This window comes from Protomyctophum parallelum (genome assembly GCF_964188405.1).
Source record: "Protomyctophum parallelum genome assembly, chromosome: 5".
Lineage (NCBI taxonomy): Eukaryota > Metazoa > Chordata > Actinopteri > Myctophiformes > Myctophidae > Protomyctophum > Protomyctophum parallelum.
The window spans coordinates 23,714,752-23,737,689 of NC_139702.1; the positions used below are offsets into that span (position 1 = coordinate 23,714,752).

The window sequence follows — 22,938 nt, forward strand, 5'->3', positions numbered from 1 at the left end:
ATATTTTCAGATGGGGGTCCGCAGCCAAATTCAGATAATTCTGGTTGTCCTTGACATGAAAAAGGTTGAGCACCACTGACATAGAAACATAGGTTTTTCAGAAAACTATTAGGATTTAGAAGCCATTTTTCAGGTCTAAATGGGTGAAGTGAGACCTGACCCAGATGGATTAAAGGATTTAAATGGATATGTGCAAAAGGTTATGCTCCCATAGTTTACTCCCAGCACCACACAGACATGTTTTGAGAATGTACATGTTAACCTCTCCTTGTTCCTGTAAATATCCACCTTTTGGGGAAGTGTACTTGATCTGCCCTCTTTCACAGGAATGTGGAGTTGTGGCCACAGAGGGACAACTTTCCCACACGTCTGCCTTGGCACAGTTGTTCAGGTGTTCTTAGTTTCCAAAAACATTGTATCGTGATTTGTCCTTGGTGCATCACTGCATCTTATACTACTTGGGAGAAAGTCCAACAAACGCTGACTGCTTGTTTGATTACAAGAGTGCAGTGCCCAAATGTAATGTTCACCGCCAGACTTTAGATTGATCAGTGATAATACACTAAGAAAACAATTAATTGTTTGTTAAGTGTGTATTATTTTATCCTTTCAATTGAGCGTCATTTCATGCGGTGTGGACTAGTTTAGTGCACATGAGAACTTTGAGAACTACTTGTATTTTACATCCTGGTATTATGATGCAATCCAGACTAAGGTTTCGTTGCTTATTTTATATTTTAGGCTTAACCGGTTGTGCTCAAGTCTTTTTCTTCATACAGTACATGGACTCAGAGACATGAGTTATGAACTAAAGTGATTTTGATTCTATTTATATTAGTAATGGTATGCTGTGGCACCCCTGGACTTGCGTCACAGCACCCTAGGCCAGGGTGCCACGGCACTCACTTTGAGAAACCCTGCAGTAGAGAGACAGGACAGCTTGACAGTTGACACTTGACAGCAAGGTGAGCAACATGCAGCAAATGGTCCTGCCAGCCAGGAATCTATTACCAGGGTCACTGTCAGGGCAGGCATTATACTGTATGTGCCCCAACCATTCAGCTATGCTTAACACCCCCATTTTGATAGCTTGTGAATTCTTTCTTTCTTTCTTTCTTTCTTTTTAAAGGGTGTCTAAAAATAGTCTTGTCATGCAGTTGTCTGCCCACTCATTCACATCAGGAAGCACAGACTGTGTGTGTGTGTGTGTGTGTGTGTGTGTGTGTGTGTGTGTGTGTGTGTGTGTGTGTGTGTGTGTGTGTGTGTGTGTGTGTGTGTGTGTGTGTGTGTGTGTGTGTGTGTGTGTGTGTGTGTGTGTGTGCCTGACAAAGCGAAAGACTCTTACAAGTAAAAATAAATGCATGTAAGCATGAGAGAAACTGAGAAAAGGGAGAACAGGAAACATGTGGTCAAACAGGGAGTCTTCATTTGCTGATGCAGTGCTGTTGTGTTACTGTTTTGTAATAGTGTTGCTTTTCTTAGCACGGATCAAGGCTAAATCCATCACACTGAATCGCTTCATTGCACACTCACACAGCCTCTGAAATTATCTCACACAATGACAGAGAGGAGAGACAGCCAGATGGAGCAAGAGCGACAGAGGGAGGTGAGATGAGGGCAGACATAAAGGAAAGATGGGAGGAACGGATGATCTTCTCTCTGCTTGTTCAGTCTCTCTCTCTCTCTCTCTCTCTCTCTCTCTCTCTCTCCTGGTTGCTGCTACTAAAGGTGCTACTACACTGTAGGTGTGCATTCTCTCTTCCATAGTGTCTAGAGTTGGAATTTCTGTGGACAAACGAGGGTAAGAACTTGAAGGGTTAAACATCTAAAATGATTTGTTTGGTGTTGTTGAGCTTGTTGTTGGCTTTTCTTCATGTACCGGTATATAATATTAACTTGTTGAGGAAATACTGATTGAATTTTCGCAGTTTCTAAATTCATGCTCACTATTGTTTGGGGACTGTGGCATACAGTATGACTGATCGTGTACAGTATATTATGGCTTGTGCTTCACACAATATCTGGGGCAGTTACTCTTGTGATGCAATGTTTTGATGGTATTTGTCAGTGGTGGAAAGTAACTAAGTACACTTACTTAAGTACTGCACTTACTGTATATTAGTTATAATTTGTACTTTACTAGTATTTGCAATTTCCAATATGTTTATTTTTACTCTGATCCAAATATTGTACTTCTAGTCTTCTACACTAATTTTTTTTGAAAGCTATAGTTACTAGTTACTTGCAGAGCTGGGCAAAATACATTGAAAATGTATTTTGATACAAAATACAAATACTGGGTCAAAAAATGTATCTAAATACAAAATACAAAATACATCTTCCATCCCCATCGAAATACAAATTACAAAATACAAAAAAGTATTTCAAATACGTATTTCAAATACATGTATTTCAAATACTGCCCATCTCTGATGGGCAAAATATATTGAAAATGTATTTTGATACAAAATACAAATTCTGGGTCAAAAAAAGTATTTAAATACAAAATACATCTCATTTCTTCCATATCAGCGAAATACAAATTACAAAATACAAAAAAGTATTTCAAATACGTATTTCAAATACATGTATTTCAAATACTGCCCATCTCTGGTTACTTGGATGTTGTGGACTTGTGGATTTTGATTATTATTTAAAAGAAAATCACACCCATGTGGAGTATATCATGTATCATGTATCATGTATCATGTGAAGTGTATTACCAGTATCATCGTACATCATCATGACGTAACATGTCTATTTTCTCTACCAAATATGATACATTCTCCATTCATTTCCAATGGGAATTTGTGTCTGTACGTACTTGTAGATTGATGTATTGATTGATGTACAGTATTTGTACATATCTGTCAAAATGATAAGACACAAAAAAAAAGAATAATGTCCAATGGTCTAAAGGAACAAAAATAAAACTTTTCAGTTTTTGGAGCATGATCCAGTGTCTATGAGTATTGACTTTAATAGTTTAGTTTTAGTAATTGTCTCCACCAGGCCGAAGGCATGTGGGGAGAGTATGTTTTGCACTCCGTCCGTCCGTGTGTCCGTGTGTCCGTGTGTCCGTGAACAGCTAATCTCGGCCACCGTTAACCCGGTCGATGCCAAATTTTTCACACACACTCCCTGGATGCCAACGATGAACCTCTGCCCCAAACTTTCCAGAACGGCCTGTTATAGCGCCACCAGGAGGCCGCTTTGTGTAAAACAACCCGGTCGATGCCAAATCTTGCACACACACTTCCTGGATGCCAACGATGAACCTCTGCCCCAAACTTTCCAGAACGGCCTGTTATAGCGCCACCAGGAGGCCGCTTTGTGCAAAACAAGTTTTTGCACAGTACACCTACAGATTTTGTCCAAACATCACGCAAATTGGTACACAGTCTCTCTAGAGCCATTCAACGAAACCGGTCTTTCAGATTTCTCACACTCCATCCTGATTGGTTAAGATTGGCTTCCAAAGTTCACAGGAGTGCTGTACAAATCGCCACAACTCCTCAACGCAGCGTCCGATTGCGATGAAACTGTGCACGCATATTCCCACTAGGCTGAGGAAGAAATCCTGGTGGAGACCTGTGCCCAGAAGGGCACTTTTTCTAGTTTAGTTTGTTTTTGGTCGTTAAGATGTAATTTTTTGCCAGCCAAGTCTATGGACTTTAATGGTTGTTTAGGGTAGTAAATGACAATGTCATCGGGGTGATTTATATACTGCTCTTGCTGCGCCCCTCACTTCACATGAGTGTGATTTTTCGTTATAGGTCGATGAGGAGCCTCCCTGCCCACACGACCTCTGCTCCTCGACCTCTCTTGAGCCAAGGAGCCTGAAGGCTCATTCATAGTCTGGATTGTTGGTGGTGAGGTGACCACCGCTCCGGTGGTGAGCTGAACACCGGAGCTGAAATAACGTTGAGCGGTGGTGAGTAAAAACAGAGCGATGGGTTGGAGCGGTGGCGGTGGTTTGCTCTTCACCGCGGCTTGTGATGTCATGTTGTAGTTCGGTGGTCACCTAACTACCGAAAATCCAGACTATGTATGAGCCTTAAGCGCTTGTCCCTTTCTTCTTGCCGTACAGAAGTGATGCCATGGTGGCTCTGCTGTGGGTGTGTGAAACATGACCAACAAGTCACCCTGCGATAGCTCAAGCCGTCGGCGTAGCATGGAGCCAACAGGTAAATGTGAAGTGCACACAGTACATGCACTCAGTACACGACGATACACATACAGTACCATACAAAGAAATAGATGCACATGTACCAGGCAGTTAATATGGTTTGTCTAATACATGATAATTCAGGTCTTGACACACTATTTAGGCAGGAAACGGCACTGAAAATATGTATACCGTACAATATAAAACACTTCATAGTTCATAGCCTACATCTAACCTTTGTACCCACTGATAGCTGGCTCCAGCCCCATGGTTCCAGAGGCAGACCTTTATCAAAGTCTCCAGGCTGCACTGCCCAAAGCGCCGGACAGCGGGCAGACCTCTGCGTGCGACAAAGGTAGAATTCTGCTTCTCAGTGTTGAACTGTATACAAAGCAAACACTACCATAGTGCTGTTGACTCCCTCCATACCATAATAAGGAAGTGGTGGCACGAAATGTATAACTTTTCTAAATGGGCCCAAGTTTATTTCCAGTTGCAGTGTCAGCTGACAGGAAATAAACTTGGACCCAGGCTGTTGCCTGTTGCCTATGCCTACCAATTCCACTGACAGTCTATAAGGTCTATAAAGTGCAAATTTCTGTAAAACAAAGAACAGAAAAAAGAGCTATATTTAGTGTGCATGCGTGCATGCGTTAGTGTGCATGTCAGCTTGAGCTAGCCAGACATTCCCCAGGGGTTATTGCACTGACAAAGTGTTGATTCGCAGTGCATCGATTTGCGTGTTCACATTTCGGTACCCAGCACCCTCTCCATCTCCCTGCATCACAACTCTCTTACATAATCACCTTCACAGACAGCTCCGCACTGTGTACTGGTACAAGTGATGAAGCTTTGGATTTTTGCTGTGTCCGAACAGCATTCTTGTCCTAATTCCACCCATGATAGGCATTTTCTCAGCTTCGCCTAAAACCACATGCTGTTGAGGTGACAACATCCTGCTGTAGTCATCATATCAGCAGTGTGATAGCTGTTAGTCATCAACCATGTTTTGGAAAAGCAACCATTGCAAATGGCATTTTGTTCAATGCTATGGAAATGTAGTCTACTAGAATCTTACACGCATGCGGCACGCTCGCGTCTAACGCCATGCTGTCCATACTATTGTTCTTTTTCCGTGAATATCGTGTCACTCGTGTGTCCGCTGTCCTGGGCCATCGCATCACGGAAAGGAAAACCACAGAGCTGGGTTGAAAACGCATGGGTTGCGGCTGCAGAGCACGGGCGGGAGCGGCGCTTCTGCATGCGTCACTGTCTATGACTTGAACTGTGCACAAAGTGTGCACTCACAACTTGTGTGTGTGTGTGTGTGTGTGTGTGTGTGTGTGGGCATGCAGGCAGGCTGGGGCACATTATCCGATGGACGCTTCATAAGAAGGTTCTGAACAACCCTGCCAACAGCTTGGCTCTGGTCCGAGTGGTTATCAAGGAGCTGGAGAAGGTGCATACGTTTCCTCTTCTGTTTTTGTTCATTGAATTGAATTTAATGCTAATAAGCCGGTTTTCTACTGCAGTGGTTTTCAACCGTTTTCATATCAAGACCCATCATTTATTTGGTATTTGAGCCACAGACCTCCAATTGATGACCCTAACCCTAACCTACAGACTCAAAACTAAAGAATATTTTGTCGTTGGATAAGATTTTGTCCACAATTCCATGCTGTGTTGATGTTAGTAGCATTAGGAGAGAAAACAGGCAAACATTGATCAAAATAACATTTATGGTGGTTCCCAAAATGTTTACCGTATGTGCTAAGAAAGCCTTTTTTTTTTTTTTTTTTTACATGACGTTCACTTTCTCTGCAGGCTGAGAGGCTGAACTCTCCCAGGATCATCATTCCTCTGTTGCACACACTAATATATGCCATCATCCAGGTACGTATGTAGTTTATGGCTTCATAAACTATGGGATAGGACCCAAATCAGGTCATGTATGGCCTATAGCAGGGGTTTTCAACCATTTTCATATCAAGGCCCATAATTTATTCAGCATTTGAGCCATGGACCACCATTTGATGACATACCCAAAACTAAAGAATATTTTTTTTGTCGTTAAATATTTTGTCCTCTAGTATAAATTAACAATTATTCTACATTCTGTAATTGTGTAGACTTCTTGTAAATTAAGTAATGCAGATGTTTCACAATACTTTAGCTGTTACTTTAGCTGTAAAATTAAACCAAATGGGCCCGTAAGGGTCCATTTGGTTTCATTTTACACTCTCAGGAGTTCAAGATCTATAAGGGTCTATTTGGTTACCAACTCTCCATCATTTAGCTGGGGACCACCAGGAACCCCCTCAAGGACCACTGGTTGAAAACCACTGACCTATAGAGGCTATGCACGTGTCATCATCATGTCTGGAAGTTACGCAGGAACGCCTACTGAGTGGCAAAAAAACACAACATTCTGGCCTTGACAGCCCATTCATCCAAACAGAATCTGATTGTATTATACAACGTTAAACTCATCAACATTGCAGCTGTACGGACACCTCCATAAAAACCCCCACCTTAACCTCTGTGTCCTGGCTATCTGGTTTATCCTGATTGACACAGGAATAGAAATAGTTATGCAGCACTGAACTGAAAAATAACTCAACTTTGACCGAATGCATCGTTGAATGCACTTTGTGTCCTTACTGGTTTAAGTTTACATTCTACATTTGTAGCTTGTCCAAGCGAGGGCAGGCTGTTTTGTAGATTACGAAGTTGCTCTGCACATGTATAAGTAGTTATGATTATAGTTTGAGAACAGTGGTACGTGATTGACTGAACTGTGTGTGTGTGTGACTGTCTGTGTGTGTGTGTGTGTGTGTGTGTGTCTGTGTCTGTGTCTGTGTCTGTGTCTGTGTCTGTGTCTGTGTCTGTGTGTCCTTGCGTGCATCGTCTTTCCAGACTGTCTACATTCCAGATGATCTATACAAGCGGCTTTATGATTTTTGTAAGAAACTCCTGGCCTTTCCCCAGCCTTATTGCACAATAGCCCTCAGCTACACTCGACAGATAAAGGCTGAGTGCTCTATTCCAGGTACGATTCAGGCATAGATCAAGTTATTACATTTTGTAACTACCGTATATATACTGTCGGGAGGAAACCTCATTACTCCAATTTTGAGGTTTTAGATTTTTTTGGCATAGATCCGTGCTATTGAACACCCTTTAAGTCTGTGTGTTGTTTCGAAAATATTGAACCAATGGAAAGTGCTTTGGACAAAACCTCTTAACTCCATTGGACCCTCAAAATGTCTGCTAAAGCAACTAACTCCACCACCTCTCCCCCTCTCGTGGAAGTATATATATATCTATATATATATATATATATATATATATATATATATATATATATACAGTATATATATATATATAATGCAATACAGTGTATGTATGGCCATCCTTGTGTATATGTGTATACAGGCAAGAACTACAAATAAGGGACAAAACTCCAAAGGACAAAAGGAGGGAAAGTCCATGGGCAGCTGGTGGATTATAAGACCCATTTACAGCATACACCCACATATGTACATGTTCAGAATTCAACCTGCATTGGAATACACAGTGGACAGATTTGTATGGTATATTAGCAGTTAACAGTGGTCAATGCTGGTGTGGTTCACAGGGCGCATGTATGAGAGGATGGTGGTGTCCGAGCAGAGTCTGAAAAATGAACACTACCCCTTCCAGGAGAGGTGAGTCAGCTAAACGACAATGAGTTTGTAATTAAGGATTAATAAAGGATTATTTCCATGTTCTATCTTTAGTCACATTGCTCGGCAATGTGTCACATTGCTCGGCAATGTGTCAGACCTATTTACAAAAAAAGAATACTTTTGGGCCTGACCTTCATGCTCAGCTCATTGATCCAGTAATACAAGTTCTGCATCTAATTATCTGACATTACCAAGATGCATTCATCCACTCATCTCCATCTCAGAAAATGATTTTGTACTACATCAAATGGGTTCATTCACTGTATACCATATAAAAAGTTGAAAATAAAACCTTTAGTCTACTAAAAATAATGTTACCCTGACATGACCAGTTAACCACATTAACCCTTTCTTAGCCCTATTTTGGGCAAACAAAGATTCTTCTAGATTTCTATTTTTATTTGTACAGTATAGTATTTTTTGCGCTTTGTCTTACAATGCCATAGAAAGGGGCTTTGGTGGTTAGTCTGAGATCATTCACCTTGTGTCATCTCCCCAGGGTTTTTGTGTTTGCTGACCCAACAGTCATCTCTGGTTCTGTTGGAGATGTCCTGCGTGGGGACATTGAGAAGTCAGGCCCAGGACGTTTCCTCAGTCCCATAGACCACATGTGTTCTGTGATCCAAAACTCCATCCAGGCTGCTCTGGGAGAGGAACAGTGCCATGGTCCTAAACTGGCTCAGTCGCTGAAGGTGAGGCTCTCTTTCCCTTTTTACGTTTTAATTCATCAACACCAACTCCTTTTACATGTCTCGTTATGTCAATTCACTGTTTTATTGTTGTCACATTTTATTTATTTATTTGATATTTATTAGGAGCATTAGGTGCAAAAGCAAAATCCACAGGATGACACTTTCCAAAGTGGTCCTTGGAAACAAATACTACATGGAAATAAAGAAATGTATGGAAATACATTACATCATAAACCTACACAGTACTAGTCCCCGTTGTAACCCATGGTCACTCTAAACTAAAGTCTAGGACCTTAAAATGGAACCATCAATTCTCCCTGCTAAGCTACATGTGTTTTGTTATTCTGTTGCTTCTTTTTTGCTATATCTGTATACATTGAGACCACTTTCACTTTCTGGAAAAACGCTGCAAAAAATCTGAAAAAGGCAACAGTCTGCAAGGACCTTTATTGTGAAGGAAAAATCTTGCTCAGGTCATCAAATTGCTCATGCGCTGGCACTGCTGAAACGTCTTCATGCAGACTGTTCCATTTAGCTCAGGTTAAACAGGAGAGAGACCCCTGGAACTGGTCCAAATTTAACACCTCCACAGGATACACACTCGACCAACCTTTCACCTCTTTTCTATTAATACCATTGTGTGTATGTTTATCTTCCTCTGTGTGTGTGCGTGCGTGTGTGCGTGCGCGTGTGCGTGACAACAGGACATGGGTGAAGACATTGAGCCGTACTTCCAGGAAGTGTTGTCGGCTATGGAGCTGAGCGTGGACAGCGGGGGCGTCAGAGGGGAAGGAGCAGCAGCGCTGAGGAGCCGTCTGAAGCAGCTGTACAGAGAGATCCTCACTGTTACAGGGACAGGTAGATAGAGAGCCCTGCCCCCATTGATGTTTTCACCCCTCACTGTTACAGGGACAGGTAGATAGAGAGCCCTGCCCCCATTGATGTTTTCACCCCTCACTGCTACAGGGACAGGTAGATAGAGAGCCCTGCCCCCATTGATGTTTTCACCCCTCACTGCTACAGGGACAGGTAGATAGAGAGCCCTGCCCCCATTGATGTTTTCACCAATATTTTGTAATAGAAAAAAAGTTAAGAAAGAAAAGTGCAATTTGAAAAAAAAAAAATCATAGAGATTTTTTTGTCGCATTCCTAAGCCAATAATTTGATGAGCGGCGGCGGTGGAGTCTCTGGTAGGGTGTGTACTGTAATTGATAGAAAATATTTTTTGGGGTGAACTACTCCTTTAAGCACTATAGCCTGATTAAAGATGGACACATTTAACTAGGAGGATGACCAATACAATATTTTCTTTCATATTCCATTTTAGATGCTATAGTTAAGGGGTTGCATTAAATCACGTTTGTTGGGGACAGGGACGCTGCTGACCTGAGCAGATCCACATAAGCACACATTCTGAGTCTTGAAACCTATTCAACTCAAGGACGCATTCACATTATTAAGCGGCGGAGCCACTGAGAAAATAATTATTATGAGGATCGGCTTGGCGCATTTTGTTGCCCCCCTCGGCATGCGTATGCCTAGCAGCGGTCCTGTTTATCAAAAATAGAAAGGTCACCTTTCGTCCACCTTTTGTTCACCTCTCATAGTCAAGCATGCAAGATCGTAGCACAATGAGACAGGTTGTGAGCTTATAATAAATAGATCTGCTATTTTTGCTATATTCTAAAACATTAAAAACTTTTTGAAATTTGCAAATTCGAGCATACCCAAAATAGAGATAAACCTAGAGTCGGTTTATAGTGTCAATGATAACAAAATGTATCTATGCAAAATGGTGTGGTCACTCCGACAAACACTGTCCGCTGGAGCTTCGGAATACCTCTGTGGCCTAATCGGGGCAGTCAGCAGTTGAGCGCCTATATATCCATGACTTCTATAATTAATTATAGCTAGTGTTATCATAACACCTGTCCATCCTGCAGAGTCTCTCCACGCTCGGAAGCAGATGGAGGGAGGAAGTAAGGGGGTGTTTGTTTTCAGTCTAATGTGACAGTTTTGGTCTTTTCCTCTGTCTCTCTTTCTCCCGCTGTGTGCGTGTGTGTGTGTGTGTGTGTGTGTGTGTGTGTGTGTGTGTGTGTGTGTGTGTGTGTGTGTGTGTGTTGCAGACCCATTGTCTCATGGCTCATTGTCTGACAGTCCTCTTCCCAACCCGGAGATGAGCTTCCACCTCTGGTTGTCAGACGAGGATATCTGTGAGTAGCTCACTGGGAGGTCTTACAATGAACCACTTTTTCGACGCCGGGTTGAAAGTGGTTAAACCTAATTTCTCAGTCATGGTGGTGTCACTCGCAGGAAAATAAGTGATATCTTAAAGCTAACGGCACTTTTTTTCCATTTTCCATCTGTAGATGAAGTATAAATTAGGTTTAACACATCAAGCAAGCCACACTAAGATGCATTAAAGTAGCAGGATTCATGAATTAATGGGTTGTGAAATCCTAGGCTGATTTTATAGTTTATTTTTGAGTTCAGGTTCAAATCTACAGCAGATTAAAACATGGCAGGCTAAATTGAGCAACTTAATGCAAGTGGATGGAAGGAGAACTCGGGTGCCCTCTCTATTCATATATACTCTAAGGGTCAGTCTTATTGCTCAACTGGGTCTTCTCAACTGCTGGTGGAAAGAGTACTCTGTGGTGGACACTGAATGGGGACCTCACCTCAGATTGAGCACCATTGCACTGTGGAAGTTGAGGAATGAGACAAGCAACTTTACTTCCAACAAGGAAGTGATGTACCTGTGTATTGTTGTTGTTTGTTGGAAGTAAAGTTCAGAGACTCACATTCTCCGTCTGCTCGTCTCATTCCTCAACTTCCACAACTCAAATGTTTTCAAGTAATTGTAGTGGAGTAAAAGTATAATAATTGCCTCTGGGATGTAGTAAGTGAAAGTATTGGAAATTGAAAATACACAAATAAAGTACAGATACCTCAAAATTGTACTTAAGTACAGTAGTTGAGTATATGTACTTAAGGGGAATATCACTCATTTTCAGCATTGAACTATGTCATTAATATACAACCCCAAGTTCTAGACCTCCAGTTCTAGGCTAAAATAGGGGAGACTTTAAAAATATATATTTCCACACAACAACTCTAAGGTATATTAATGACATAGTTCAGTGTTGAAAATGAGTGGTATTCCCCTTTAGTTACTTTCCACCACTGACTGCTGGTCAAATGAGATCTGGCTCCTATTGAAACATGTTACAGGAAACACAATTGCTATGTAATGTAGCCTACTATGCCTCAGGTTGCATGACATTGCAACACCTTGCATGAACTTGCAATATGTGCTTTCCCTGTCCACATGACACGATCTCCACAGTTTCCAATGAATCAGCCATTCAAAAGAAAAATGTTTTATTAGGACGTGCTGAATAAGCCTTATATGTTTTTTGTTTTGTTTTTTAATTTTTTTGACAGGGAGAGAGCTTGCGAAGTGTGTGCGCTCAAGCTCAATGTCGGAACAGTTTAGCCTCAGTGCTGCGGAGGAGCTGCTGTGTGACCTGCTCATGGACCTAAAACCACCAGATATGCCACGACACTCTGTCATGTCCAACGACAGTGGCATCGAAAGGGACCTGACCCCCGGCACTGAGCCACTCACAACATCAAAGTAATTCAAGCAAGACATTGAATCAATTAAAACGATTAAAGTCATTATGCTGCGATCAATATAAGAATCTTCTAGATTTTCTCGTTTTCAATAATAATAATGGTGGTTGCACACTGGTGCCTTTTTTCGCTGCATTTTGCAGATCCGAAAGTAGTAGGCTATCACTAGCTGTCAGCCTGTCAGTAGACTAGACAGCTGCGGAAAACAGATCATATCGACCACGGTCCAAAAACACTTTATACGGACGTAATATTCTGTGGCAGGTTGCAAACGTGATTGACATAAAGTGTTTTTCTTTTGTTTTTACGTCCCCCGAAATTCGCTCCGATATTCGGCCGAGAAAACGCACCAGTGTGCAAACATCTTAATGATATTATTACTATGTTTTTTTTGCTCCATTTGACCATATAGACATTAGGCACTTTTAAAATTGAACCTCTTCCTTTCACACAGTGAGCCAGACCAAAACAAGCTCAACCGCCGCGGAGGCATGAAGGTGAGACCTTCGGCGTCGGACAACACTGCTTTCATGCAGAGCGCCCTGGAGACCCACCACGGGGCCGGAGCGGGTGGCGGGGGTAGAGGAGGAAGGGGACCTCTGCAGAGACAAGCAGGGTACTGTGAGTCCCAGACACCCGTCGACAACAAGCAACAGCAGAAGAAGCACCTTGTAGCGAGGATAGTCGCTGTGGGAGATGACAGGGTGCTGGGACGCCTGGCCAAGGCCTTGTACTCTCTCAGGTGAGACACCAGATCAGACCAAGCTGTGTCTATGTACTGGTAGAAAGAGGAGATTCCAATGTTGAAAATGAAAACTTGTCAAATCTAACCTAATCTAATCATGAGAAGTAATTACCAAGTTTACTTCTACAAATGTACAAATTTGTTATACTAGAGCAGTGCCCGGAGCCTGGTTCTGCCCAGAGCCCGGGCAGAGGACTTTTGTGGCGGTTCTAGACAACAGTGGGCGTGAGGCTGAGCGACTCGACACCGTGCACTGTCAGAAGTGATATCAGCGGTATCCCCTTTTATGCCCATATATGGAGTTCTTTGTCGGGCATGCCCAAATATGCAGATGTCAGAATGATGTCAGAAGTCGGTGGGACGAACCCGTATTTAGGCATGCCCAAATACGGAGTCTGGCCCGGGCAGAGGCCTTGTGATGTCAGCTGTGGCCCGGGCAGAGGCCTTGTGATGTCAGCTGTGGCCCGGGCAGAGGCCTTGTGATGTCAGCTGTGGCCCGGGCAGAGGCCTTGTGATGTCAGCTGTGGCCCGGGCAGAGGCCTTGTGATGTCAGCTGTGGCCCGGGCAGAGGCCTTGTGATGTCAGCTGTGGCCCGGGCAGAGGCCTTGTGATGTCAGCTGTGGCCCGGGCAGAGGCCTTGTGATGTCAGCTGTGGCCCGGGCAGAGGCCTTTTGGGGCGGTTCTGGACAACCATGGTTTCGACCGACTCGACACCAGGCACTGAACTCCCTGTGGAGGTTCTCGAATTACGTGGATTACAGACGTACACACAGAGACTATTTCTTTCAACACAAGGAAATGTCTGGACCTCGACTTACTCTGTGTTTGTCAGGTTAATATAAAGAACCCTAAATAAAAGCCAAAGGTTTGATTACAATTCATTTCTGCATAATAGTGGAGATAGTGGAGATGCGCTGCGGTCTCTGCTATATATGTCACATGTCAAATACAGTACACGAAGATGCTTCGGTGGGGATTTTCAAACCAGTTCATTGAGGATATTGTGCACTGTACACGTTTTGTGGATTTTGTAACTCATCAGTCTGTCTGTTTTAGGAAAAGGGAAGCACGACGGCCTTTCCTGACCACTAAATTAAACCTCCAGTTTTACTACATCCCTGTTTGTGAGGACTCAACATCTGTCAAAGTAAGCACTTCCCTTAACTAGACTAAGCTCTTATCAATGTTCACTCACACAATATTGGATGTTATCAGTACAGGTCAGGATTAGACCTGTCACAATTATTACATAATCGTCTAATTGCAATTTTTGGAGATAATCACAATTATTTTTGCATAATCGTCAATCGTTTCCATGTTGAAAAATGCCCATACATTTTCAAACATTATTCAAAAATAGCAGAAATGGCAGATCTACAAGCTTACAACATGTCACGAAAGTGACGTGTTGTAAGCTAACTTTATTATTATATTGTTATATTTGTTTAGTATTTATTATCCTGTGTTGCTAGTTACAGTTTGAGAGCTGAGATCAGGGACGCCAGCTGTGCAGGGAGTTTAGGTTGGCAGGTCACAGCTGCCAGCTTCAGTGGCCTCTTTGTTTTATAGCTGCGGAAGGGAAGATACCGTAAGCACTACCAAGCTAGAAGAAGAGATCTAATGGAACATTGTTTTCTTTTAGCCAATTATGATCTGACCGTCAGGCAAGAGCAGCTCACTCTATGTGCCTTGTTGGAACGACATGTCTGATGTGTGAATGTTACAGCGTTGTAAATAAATCTTTTGAGAGTTTAAATGTTTACACTAGACATTAAGACCACTAGACCAGAAATTAAATTAATTCATTAATTGATGAAGTGTGACATTAATTGGTTGCCTTTCTGTCTCCACAAGGAAACGCCTCTTCCAAACAAGGATAACCCCTGTTCTCTGGGCTCCTACTTAAGCATGGTAGACCCCTGGTACGACTGTAATATCAACAGCTTGGGCTCCATGATTCCCAAATTAGCTGAAATGGTAAGAAACTACTAAGCTACTTAAGAAACAAAATAAATGTATGCCAGGGGTGGCGGTGGCTCAGGGGTAGAGTGACTGGATGGTAACCGCAAGGTTGCCAGCTCGAACCCGGGCTCCCCCAGATTGAGTGTCGAAGTGTCCTTGAGCAAGACACTGAACCCCTAATTGCTCCTGATGTGCTGGTTGGTGCCTTGCATGGTTTCTGCCGCCATCGGTGTGTGAATGGGTGAATGTAATGCACAATCTCTGTAAAGCAAATGCACCATTTACCATTTATGCCACATTTATACAGTAGTATGGTGCTGTCCCTTGGTGAAAATAACAGATTTTTTGCAAGCAACATCTTCGTGCAATGGAGTATACTGTAACATAAGCTTTAGACATGTCACAATATGTTGTTGCTCAGTTATGTTCAGTTATTCAGATTAAGAAATATTAATAATTGACACACAGAATTACTTTGCACACTATGAATGATGCATCCTTGTACAATTTAGAAATCACTGCTTCAAGTCAAATGACATTTTTATTTATGTTGTCAGATGAACTGAGTTGGGGGAAAGAAAATGTTAGGTTGAAATAGAGGAAGTTTCACAACTTCTTGTCAGGGAAACAAACCTGTCAGCGCCACCTGGTGGTCACCAGTTTAGGCTTTGAGTGCCAATTCTCCCATTATAAAAAAAGAAAGAAATTGTAATTATATTATGCATGTAATGTGCATGTCATCAAGATGTCAAAAAGAGAATATAAAAAATGAAAAAAAAAAGAATTCCCAAGGGAACACATCTTGTCGTCCGTGGCATCCAGTCCATAATTGGCAATTAGACGTCTTGACGTTTTTGGCTCTTAAACTTAACATGAAACCGTAGCAGAAACAGCTTTACCACCACCAAACACTTAGCTTGTGAAGAAACACCCAACAACCAAATAATTATTATATTTACTTGCATTATTGTATTCTTTCTATTACAAATATTAATCTGTGGAGAAGTGACCTTCAACATCTTTTATATAAAAATGTATCAAATGTAATGATTTCTACTTTCTACTAGAAGACATCATGTATGTCCCACATCAAAAGATTTGTTGCCCAATTTTATACTTGAAAATATGCTTTCAAAAATACCAGAAATACCTAGTCTTCAAACTCACAAGAGCTTGTAGATCTGCTATTTTTGCTTAAAAGAAAATGTAATTTATTAAATTAATATATATATTGTAATATGTTTTTAAAATATTTGGAAAAATGTTTTGAATATATAATGCCATGTGTCCAGAAGAGGGAAGCCTGGTTCATAGTGGTTACGGTATATGAAGCATGGCTGTTTTATCTTTTTTTCTCCAGCAACAGGCCAGTAGGAAAAAGGAACAGATTGTGTCTGATATCATTTCCTACTATGTTCGCACTGGACGCCAGCCTGTCTACTTTACCATCTACTCTGTGAAGGTGAGAACATTGATCCTTGAGCTTCCTTTGACCTACCGGTATATGCTCTGAGTACAGTATACAACCGCATGTAGTCCATACTAAGGGAGTTAAGGGTTCCTTCAAGGAGCCCTGGGAGAGTGGGGGTCCGGACACTTTAAGAACCACTGCTATAAACCAGGCTCTGTTCTCTCCTCCAGATGTTCTTCTCCAACTCCAACATGAAGAATTATCCAGCGGAAGAAGTGTTTCTGTCTCACCTTGAAATCGAGTTTCCTGAATACATGCTTAACTCTACAGTTAGAGGTGTGTGTGTGTGTGTGTGTGTGTGTGTGTGTGTGTGTGTGTGTGTGTGTGTGTGTGTGTGAGTACATCATTAGATCAATACGGCGTTTAACAACATATCTTTGTAATTGTTGACAGAGAAGCAGAAGAAGCACACAGAGTCCTTTGGGCCCGTCATATCTGTCACGTACAGAAAGGTGACCTCATTTCCTCAAGATTCCTCACCTCTAATAACTGGCGAATTTCCAGCAACACATCTCGTTGCAGTATTGATTGTGAGTGTGTGTGTGTGTGTGTGTGTGTGTGTGTGTGTGTGCACTCTAGGCAACATTAAGTGGCAGAGATGTGGACAGGGGACTGTCAGTCAGAATGTCAAGAGTCCAAATCAGTGCCATTCCTGCCAGTGCAGTGGAGGGTAAATACTATTTTTTTATTTTTTTATAGAGCAATTTATTTTAAAAATAAAGCACATTTAAAAATAATTATAATGATGGGAATTATTAGAAAATAGATTTACAACAATGTGATTCCTGCTGAATTCGTTCCTCATCAATGTAGCTTAAATGCTACTAAAAGTGTTTCTGTACATTTTTACTTGAGTTTGAGAACCTCCGATTTACCGTTATGAATATATAATTTATTATATAGTTTGACTTTTCTTTTTTCTCCTCTGTTCCCTAGACTTGAATTGTTTGACACTGACTTTGACTGAGACTCAAAAAAAAACAAAAAACAATACGGTGAGTGTGGAAAATAATGAAAAAACAAATGCCTTCCTTTCAATAGTCCTCACCTCCACTTTCTACATTCAAGGATATTATAACATTGTTAGGCATTTTGTCATTAAAATAAAAATAAAAATCTGCTAATTATTTACAGTCAAATGTTCAGGAGACAAAGATCCACACGTGCAACATTAAAGTCCGTTCCATGGAGGAGAGCTGTTTCACTGTTACACTGGACAAAGACCCTCACAGAACCTTCGAAGATGTCCACAGGTAAGAGAGACCGAATTCATTTGGTTTAGATTAGTTTATTTCAGTTAATTTTGTAGTAACTTGTCCTGGGCCGCGGCTGAGCGGTCCAGGCACCTAGGCCGGTAATCCAGCCTGACGGCGTGTCGCGGGTTTGAGTCCCGAGCCCGTCGGCCTTTGCCGCATGTCTTCCCCCATCTCTCTCCCCCTTTCCTGTCTAATTACTGTACCCTATCAATATAGGGCAAAAAAAAGTAATACAAAAATCACACCTGTGTGAACTGAGTGGTGCAACAATACATTTATTGTTATAGTTAGTGTACTGTACTGTGCTCTGTACTGTATTCTACTGTACTGTTCTCTGTACTGTACTTCGATTTTTGGGGGAATAAATCTTTGAGAAAAGACAGAGTAACCGTGTGGGGGTCCCCGGAACATCCAGACCCCCAGGAACGCGCCCAGGGGGGGCGGTCCGGTTCTGGCGAGCTTTCCCGCATCTGAAACGGTCGAGAATTTACAGAGTTACCGTGTAACAATTCTGCAATTCTGTATCACAAGGTCATGACAGGTTTTACAGTTCCTGTGGTGAGAAAGATGGGTCGCTTACAGGAAGCCATCTTATTTTAGTCCTCTGAGATCGTCGTCTTGGTGTAATACCACATAATCATTTGCAATGGGCAAACGTGGGCGATGTGATGAATGTCATGAACAATGCAGTGTGTTGTTTATCATACTTGATTGAGCTAACTGTTATTTATTGATGCACTATAATATCAAGTCTAAATACGTACTGTATGCCCTGTGTAATAATGGATACGAAAAACACCAATTGCCTTGTCAGTGAAGGATTCAATTTTGCTGCAACCTAATTTGTACGTGTCTGTATTTTAGCATTGAGATTTGCCCCTGCCTCGATCCCGGGTACTCTGTCCAGAAGACCATGAGGTCCAAATTCACGTCAGGAGAGGATGAGGACTCTGGACTGAGCAAATACATGAACAAAGGACTTCTTTTACCGATCAACACATTTGCCGGTATAATCAACTGACATTGTATCCAGATGGGGTGGTCCTCCACAAAGACCGGCGGATAGACACCAACCTGGATCTAGTTTCAGCACTGTGGTGCACTTGTTGCTGTTGGAGTCAAGCTCTCGAGATGAGCACAGTCCTCCATGAGACAAACATGAAGAGACAGCATCCCCTTTGGGTCACATAAACCCATGATGAGGATGATTAGCTCTCAAATCAGAGTTTACTATCTGTTCACATACAGTATGCTCCTTGCAGATATCGAAGGCACTTGCAATAGCAGTTCAAGGACACTTCGTTAACGCATTCCACAGACTTAATGGAATAACCAGTCAGGTATGTTGGCTGTATTTACTATAAGACGTTTATTAATGCATCAGAACTTCAGAATGTCATGTTGGGACATTCAACTGGCAAGTGCGTCAATGAGAGAACCGCACCGCATCGGAGAGACCGCTGCACATTTTACATTCAACATTTTTATCCAACAATAAGTTTACCGCGTTCCCATTGTCAGAGAAGTATTGCCAACCGAGGGCATGACATGAAGCTTGACATGATACGATGTGCATGGAGCTTGTCCGGATAGCGCAGCTGATCTGGGATCCTGGTGATATTGATCAAAAAGGGTGTTCCAGGTGTGATCCAGCAGTGTTCTGCTCAGGTGAGAACCAGCGGTGGACAAAGTACTTTACTTGAGTAAAAGTATCAATACTGCAATGTAGAAATACTCCGGAATTCAAAACTTACTTAAGTAAAAGTACAAGTATTGATATCAAAATGCTTAAAGTACCAAAAGCAGAAAGTAGTAATTATGCAATATGTTCCATTTTCAAATGTATACAAATCTTTTGAAAATAGCAGATCTACAAGGTCACAATGCGTTGCATCGAAGTACAACTACAAGTAAATGCACTACTTACTTTCCATCACTGGTGGTGAGAACACATGCAGGGGAGCAGTTAAGGGTTAAGTGTCTCGCTCACGGACACTTTGACACAAAGCCTGGAGGAGCCGAGAATCGATTCAAAAGACCTAATTCCGATTTCCAGGCAAATGGTAAATGGTAAATGGTGCATTTATATAGCGCCTTTATCCAAGGCGCTTTACATAGATTGTGCATTACATTCACCCATTCATACACCGATTGTGGCGGAAGCCATGCAAGGTACCAACCAGCACATCGGGAGCAATTTGGGGTTCAGTATCTTGCCCAAGAACACTTCGACATGTAGACAGGAGGAGCCGGGATTCGAACCGCCGACCCATGGATCATTGGGCGACGGCTCTACATACTGAGCACAGTGAGCAGTATCTTCAGACAGACGTTTTGGCTCACTGCTTCTGCTCAATGCTTCTGGGAAGCATTGACATGTCCTGTCCTGCCTCCCCCCAATTCCATAATAAATTAGACCTATACTGTAAATCAGTAGTTTTTTGTAAAAAAAAGTCTCTGCATGCTCAAATCTGTGCACAATCAATTTATTGATGCAAGATTTCGGTCTACTGACCTTCAGGCAGTAGACCGAAAGCTGAGTTTGCAGTGCCTCCATTTATCTTTTCATTGCTATAAGTTTGTGACTCCAGCAGCTCACCTAAACCTTTCAGCCGATGAGTGGTGTTTTTCTGTTTCTTTTTACATTTTTGTCCAATTTTGTGCTCAAACAAATTGATTCAAACACGGATCACATTTTCTCTCCACTTTTTTGTATTGGGTTTTGTCGCAGCATTCATTTGTACATTAACGACCGCCAGCTTTCTGTCTTTACGGTATTGTCTATGATAGACTCTGCAGGCTCTGTAAGTAGAACGTCTACATACTATTCATGATACCAATGTGCATTGCCTGAACACAAAGAGGATGAGGTTAGTAAAAGTGGGTTTGGTTCTCAGTTAGTTAGAAGAGAACTATTATCTAATGACACACTACATGTACCTGTCGGTCATAGAATAGAAATAACTATTTTTCAGTTATTGATCAGTTATTTTCACTGATTGCCACAGTCATATTATGAATATGAAGTATACATTATGTTTTATTCAGTACCCAAGAAGAGGGCTATTGCTCTTAAATTACACACACAAAAATGCAGACAAACACAGTGATTATGATGTTATGACAACCACACTTGAACACAAACATGGAACAGGGAACACGAATCCAGGAACAAATGAGTCATGCAGAATGGCCAATACGAGTTGGTACGATGCTCAGTGTACATCCTATTTGCTTTAAATTGTTTTCTCTCTGCCTCTCTTCTGCTCGTTTTAATGTTAAGCATGCAGTTCACATAATGTGAGTTCTTACAATGATGCACATTGTTGATGGTAACCTACACAACCTTGGAAGTAAAGGCTTGTTTTTATTAAGTGCTTATAAAAGAGATTTTGCTAATGCCATAGTTCTAAGCTATAGGGCAGAGTGCAATGGAGAGGCTGTGGTATGTACTGTATCCATTCTATTGCAACAATAAGACCTAACTACTTCGTATAAAGTTAATTAATGTGACGCTGGATTAAGTGATGCCCCCTTTTCATAATTCTAAGATTGTATTAGGGGCCCTGGGAAGGTTAATGCTGCCCCTTAACCCTTTGATTAAAACATGTGAATGTCCAACTAGAAATGTAATCATCCATTAATTGACTTGACAAGTCAATGAATGGATCATAGCTCACCAGTGCCTCCTGGTGTAAAAGTACATACATTTTTCAAAATGCCAAACTAACTAACTCCCCAACAACTTGCTTACAGATCTAAGTAGAACACCCATGGCCCCACCTCCCTTTTTTAATGCCAATAAAACCTTTTCATGAATCTAAAATACTGCCCAAGACTGGCATGTACCCGCATTGTCTTGCTTGGGTTCAGCAAGAAGAACGAAACTTTGAGGGAGTTGAAAATGAAACTTGGTCTTTGTCACTTGAGCATTCACATAAGAGACAAGAACAAACATTGGTCACATCCTTCATGCAGCGTAATGCATCCGCTAATTTATTGATAGTAAATGAATTGTGACAAATGGAAGACCGTTTATTGTATATGCTGCTCTTGGAGATAATGGGATAAATCATGTAATACTGCTGCACAGTAAAATCTACAGTACAAAGTTAATCTAACTGATTAAATTGAGGATTTTACTGTGCGCACACCTTTCATAGAGGCCTTTTTCTCCTTTTGGGAGTGGAGCGCTCTTGTAGATGCCGTGCACAAAGGTTTTTAAGCACATGAACTCTCGAGATCCTATCTTGGCATGTCATGTGGTTACAATGTTGTTGCTTCTGTGGTAGATATACTATACATCAACAACTAATTATTGTATTCATGAGTTTCAAATGTAGTCGTACAAAACACCAGTGCCAACCAACACAGGTGTTTCTCAATTTGTCTGAATAGTCTGATTGGCGTAGAACTAATGAATTTGTTTGCACCACCATAGATTTGTCAGAATGATTGGCTCAGAAGGAATTGTGTAACATAAGCATGTTATATGAAGGATAAAGGACAGTTGAACTGGTAATTAAGTCCGATGCTGACCACTAACATGATGGTTTTTGGTGTTGATCTTTTCACTGTAAAACCTTTATCAGTGTTTAATTGTGTAAATAAATGTATTTTGTATTACAGGACCAATTGCATATTTCTGTACCTTACAGGCAGAGGGAATTTGCTATAATCTTAGGCTATTTATTTCATGACCTGCTGATATCGATATATCACAATTGCTATCATAGCAGGAAGCTGTTACATTATCCTACTTTTGTATAAAAAATAATGAGTTCATGTGCTTTTCTCCTCAGTAAGTTGACCATTGAACGTGCACATGGGCATTGACCATTGTCATAGGCTATCCAGGGGGTGATTTAAAAAGAAATCCCACAGGCTATGGGATCTGTATTCTGCCTATGAGGGCGGATTCTGCCAATGCTTTTCAAAGGGAACAAAGTGGTTTGTTGCCATTTGCGGATTTCTGAAAATAAAAAAGTAAAAATAATAAACACTATCTGTTCCCATTGAAAAGCATTGGCAGAATCCACCCCTTTCAAGAAGTCTTGAAATCATTGTGCTGTATGAATTAAACACGCATGACTTCAAGATTTAATGATAGCTTTGGTCTGGACAATTCTGCTAATGCAGTGATTTTCATCCTTTAGAATTTAAAGATTCCTGAGTTTGATATGAATTATCTCTTCCTCCTCCTTTAAATGACAAACAGCTATAACTGTAAAGTGTAAAGGTTTCTGTTGCTTTCAGTGTATACCGACCTAACCTTGT

General features: G+C 41.5%; 1 protein-coding gene across 4 annotated transcripts in view; it reads left to right on the forward strand.

The window, feature by feature from the left end:
- The window catches only part of pik3r6 (phosphoinositide-3-kinase regulatory subunit 6), a 32,056-nt gene extending 9,525 nt beyond the window's left edge, over positions 1 to 22,531 (forward strand). For 3 of the 4 annotated variants that reach the window (XM_083766048.1, XM_083766050.1, XM_083766049.1), the window contains 21 exons: positions 3,777 to 3,934; positions 4,091 to 4,187; positions 4,422 to 4,523; positions 5,524 to 5,627; positions 5,993 to 6,061; positions 7,085 to 7,217; positions 7,806 to 7,875; positions 8,396 to 8,588; positions 9,293 to 9,446; positions 10,715 to 10,801; positions 12,036 to 12,228; positions 12,682 to 12,969; positions 14,029 to 14,119; positions 14,827 to 14,949; positions 16,295 to 16,396; positions 16,576 to 16,681; positions 16,799 to 16,857; positions 16,985 to 17,075; positions 17,342 to 17,400; positions 17,540 to 17,658; positions 18,526 to 22,531. In XM_083766048.1, the coding sequence (XP_083622174.1) occupies positions 4,130 to 4,187; positions 4,422 to 4,523; positions 5,524 to 5,627; positions 5,993 to 6,061; positions 7,085 to 7,217; positions 7,806 to 7,875; positions 8,396 to 8,588; positions 9,293 to 9,446; positions 10,715 to 10,801; positions 12,036 to 12,228; positions 12,682 to 12,969; positions 14,029 to 14,119; positions 14,827 to 14,949; positions 16,295 to 16,396; positions 16,576 to 16,681; positions 16,799 to 16,857; positions 16,985 to 17,075; positions 17,342 to 17,400; positions 17,540 to 17,658; positions 18,526 to 18,682 (2,358 nt within the window). In that variant the 5' untranslated portion in view covers positions 3,777 to 3,934; positions 4,091 to 4,129 and the 3' untranslated portion in view covers positions 18,683 to 22,531. The remainder of the gene's footprint in view (positions 1 to 3,776; positions 3,935 to 4,090; positions 4,188 to 4,421; positions 4,524 to 5,523; positions 5,628 to 5,992; positions 6,062 to 7,084; positions 7,218 to 7,805; positions 7,876 to 8,395; positions 8,589 to 9,292; positions 9,447 to 10,714; positions 10,802 to 12,035; positions 12,229 to 12,681; positions 12,970 to 14,028; positions 14,120 to 14,826; positions 14,950 to 16,294; positions 16,397 to 16,575; positions 16,682 to 16,798; positions 16,858 to 16,984; positions 17,076 to 17,341; positions 17,401 to 17,539; positions 17,659 to 18,525) is intronic. The other variant, XM_083766051.1, reaches the window with a different exon arrangement.
- Positions 22,532 to 22,938: the final 407 nt, after the last annotated feature.